At 32.2% G+C, this 4125-nt stretch overlaps 1 protein-coding gene across 1 annotated transcript in view; it reads right to left on the bottom strand.

Moving 5' to 3' along the window:
- LOC106466695 (splicing factor U2AF 50 kDa subunit-like) overlaps positions 1-3323 on the bottom strand; it is a 41078-nt gene extending 37755 nt beyond the window's left edge. Inside the window, exon 1 of the mRNA XM_013926992.2 lies at positions 3159-3323. Within this exon, the coding sequence (XP_013782446.1) occupies positions 3159-3186 (28 nt within the window). The 5' untranslated portion in view covers positions 3187-3323. The remainder of the gene's footprint in view (positions 1-3158) is intronic.
- Positions 3324-4125: the final 802 nt, after the last annotated feature.

Genomic DNA, 4125 nt, shown 5'->3' with positions numbered 1-4125 from the left:
CTTCCCTGGGAGGTCCCCTCACCACGTACAGGAATCCACGTCGAGGGGATTAAATATGAGTGAAAATATAAATTCAAGATACTTATTTCATGATTTAGTTCTGAGAAGTTTGTTTTACATCAATTGTGAATCAAGTCTACAACTGATACAATTCAAAAACCTTGCCCCCTGCATTCAAATTTGAATTCAAATTAAAAATATTTTAATGAAAATAACTACATTAAGTTATTATCAGCTTCGAGTGAGATCTAGTTTAAAGCTTGGTAATTAGCAGTATATGCTATTCAATTAATCAATGGCCCAATTAATCAATTAATAGTGTTCCTCACATCATGATAAGTATAAAAATAAATAAACAAAAGTAGGCACTTGGTGCTGCCAGACAATTGCTTTCCATCTAGTTAGCAGTTTAGAAACAGTGACAGTGGCAGATAGCCTTAGTAGCTTTAACAAATACAGGGTGAGCAAGTTTGGTGGAAATGGAAATCAACTCAAGACCCTTGAATCAATAATGGGCCATCTGTGCACTGTCCACTTTTAGCCTTATAATTATTTATTAATTTTTACTTCAAGTTTATAAAACATTGGTGATTCAGAGAGGGTGGTAACTTGGTAGCAAACTTAACAGCAACAATAGTTAGAATAATCAAAAATAATAAAAACCGAAAACTCTTAATTAAATAATAATTTTGAGTAACTGATTAGCTTAAGTGATAGTAATTAGAAAGTTGCTAATGTTACTCCTATTTGTAAAATGTGTGTTAATAGTTACATTGACAATTATAGATCAGTTAGTGTTATTGCTGTAGTAGGAAACACTCTAGAAAGTATGATAAAAGAAGCTTTACAAAATCATGTAGTGAAAAACCAGCATGGATTCACAAAGGGAAAATCTTCCTTTAATAGTGTGATAGAACCTCTGTAGAGGAAGGATTAGAGAGTGTGAGAGGAGAATTCTGCTACTATGCTAAAGTACACTACAAATCCCATATCATTAGAAAGACCTTTGTCTGAGAATTCCAGATTGCAGACTGGATTTTCAATTCAGAATCACCTTACCTGTTTTTTGCTTAGTCAAACTTCTTAATGCAATGATGGAACAATGTCATTGTCATGACATGATGACTGGCTTCAATTTCAACTTTACTTTTTTTTTTACTTACAAGGTATTTGACACAAAATACTTAATCTGCATGTAATTTCCTAAATTACATTACACTAAATACAATTGCAATGGTCTTTTTTCGACTTATTTAGGCCTAAAAAAGAATGTGCAGTTCATTCAAAATCATATGCTTATCACTTTGTGGACACACATTCAAACATTTCTGAATATTCAGTTAAGTTCGCCTTCATTACAGCTTCATATTTATGTTACTTTGCAATAATTAGCTTTGGTTCATTACATAGATGGCTATAAATACCTTTTATCTACTTTCTTCTTTACTGCAGGTTTTATCGTTCATTTTTGTGGGTTTCTTTGTCTAAGTGAGTTTGCTTGTCTGACTAATAGACCAAGATTTATTGGTCTAACACATAATGCCTGCAAGAAAATGTAGCTGAAATACCATGTGTAAAAATGATAGAATAAGGAAAATTCAAGTGAATGACATGAAAACTTATGCAAATATTTTGTGGGTTGCAGCTAGTTACGAGTAAAATTTTAATGAAAATAAGTTTAACAGTGTTATAGAAGAAAAAGATATTGATGGTCTGGTTGATTATTCACTTAAGCCATCTAAGCAATGTGCCATTGCAAGTGGCAGGGCAAATAGGATTTTAGGTTGTACTTGCAGAGGTTAAATATAGACAATCGAACACTGGTTAGGCCACGTTTAGTAACCGTGTTTAGTCTTAGGCTCCTTACCTTAGGAAGGGCATTGAATTGTTGGAAAAGTTTCAGAAGAGGGTTACTAATATAATGATGGAAAAGTTGTCATACAACGGCAGATTCAGATCTCTGATATGTTTTCTCTAAAAAAATGAATGAGGTGTTATAAAACAGATTTTTGAAGGAATTTTTTCATACTTTATAATGAAAATGGTAGTACTAGGTGAACAAATATAAATTTTGGCAAGACTGGAGTTATCCAAATTATTTTTCTAACAGGGTAGTTGGCCTTTGGATTGTGATGGAAACAGTTAATTTAATAAAGATTAAGTGAAGGCTTGATAAATATTTTAATCATAAGTGTTGGCACTGAGAAGTATTTCTTTAAGTTTAATTTAGAAGACAGGACAGCCTAGATTTTTGAAGTAATAGAATAAAAGGAAAGCAGCTAGTCAATAACACCCTCCTCCAACTTTTGGGTTAGTCTTTACCAATGAATAGTGGGATTAACCATAACATTACAATATTTTCATGGCTGAAAGGGCAAGCATGTTTGATGACAGAATTCAAACTTAGGACCTGCAGCTTGCGAGGCCAATGCCCCAACTACCAGGTCATGCCAAAGTTATGCTAATTATATAAAAAAATAAATATATATTGAATGATATTACTAAAATTTGTATTTAGGATTAACCTAAATCTCCTAAGCTGGTCAAAGCTAGTGATATATCATTGGGATTACGGCCAAAAAAATAAAAATATTGTTAACACTAAAACTAAAAGCGACAGTATCAACTGATGAAACAATGCATTCTAAGTTTCTATTGGCCAGGATGATTTTTAGTTTCGCTTTAAGTACACAACCTTTCGACAGAACATCATTAGTTTGCCTTGTGTCGAAACGTTTAATGTAATAAATCACTTCATTATGCTTGTATGTTATATTAATTATTATAAATCGTTGTTTGGCAACTTAAGTTATTATTGTTATTAAGTTCGTTTTTGAACGTTAAAGTTATATATGTTTATGCTTTTTAAAAGCTATATTTAACTAATAAGTAGTATTCAAACTACATCTGAAGACAATATTTTACTAAGTTTTAGTTTACATTTTACTGAAATCGACTAATACTAATTCATCAAGTAATTGTATTTGTAATGCTAGTAATAGTATTAGTGATACCACTCCGTGAACTAGGCTTATCCCACGACTTCTTTTGTTCTAAAAAGTAAAATTAATTTACTGATAGTGATATTGAATTTTTAATGTTATTGTTACCAAAAGTTGCTAATGCATATATCTATCAAAACTACAAAATTCAAATACCTCGCTCTTGATCTCTTTCTTCTCCCATTTTCTTTATTTAGCAGTAGGTTAAGCGTACACCAACAACCATAGGACACTGTTAAAGTTAAACCTAGAATTATATCATTCTTTCCTAAACATATTTCCGCTCGTTCTCTTAGAAAGTCTGCCTGCCAAAAGACCACCTTTGTGATAATCACCGCTAGAGTACGACACATGCTCTTCTCAAAGCAATTAGAACAAGAATACCCCAATGGGCTTCCATTACCTTAACTACTTTAGTAATGTATTAAAAGTAAAAATGATAGTTACTGCACTTATTATTTGCTGCCTATTTACTGAAAAAAAAGTGTTATTTTTGTTTACTTCAAACAACAGAGGAAGCGTATTTCTTATTTTCTGTCAGACAACAAAATATCCTTTAAATATATTGTTAATATGTTTTCTAGTTGTTGGGCTGTCCCTACGTGGCGCTTTTTTTATTTCTTTGTAGTTAAGCGCAAAGTACACAATGTGCTGTGCCCACAAGGAATATCGAAACCTGACTTCTAGCGTTATTAGCCCGCAGACTCGCCGCTGTAAACAGTATAAAATGAAACGAAACATTAACAATAAATATTTAATTTAAGCAAGCTCTCAACAGCTCAGCGATAAGTCTGAGGCTTATGACGCTAAAAATCAGGTTTCGTTACGTTCGGTGGGCACAACACAGATAGTCTATTTTGTAGATTTTAATTAATTTAACAACAAGCAGCCGCTAAACGTTTAAAACTAAACAAATAAAATATTTTAGTTAACCACTTAACAGCTTTAAGTGGATTACATTAGATGTATTCAAAATAGTATCGTTACGTCTCCGTTCGTTCGATAATTTTCCGTAAATTCGTTCCGACGAAACTTTAGCGACACAAGTCCTTTCTTAAATAAAACTGGTTTATTCTTTCCGAATACAACTTTACGATACACTTAATTTCAATAGTCGCTCTAT

Source organism: Limulus polyphemus, unplaced genomic scaffold, assembly GCF_000517525.1.
Source record: "Limulus polyphemus unplaced genomic scaffold, Limulus_polyphemus-2.1.2 Scaffold2347, whole genome shotgun sequence".
Lineage (NCBI taxonomy): Eukaryota > Metazoa > Arthropoda > Merostomata > Xiphosura > Limulidae > Limulus > Limulus polyphemus.
Note: the sequence above shows the minus strand (reverse complement) of the source record. Positions and strands in the feature narration are given on the sequence as shown.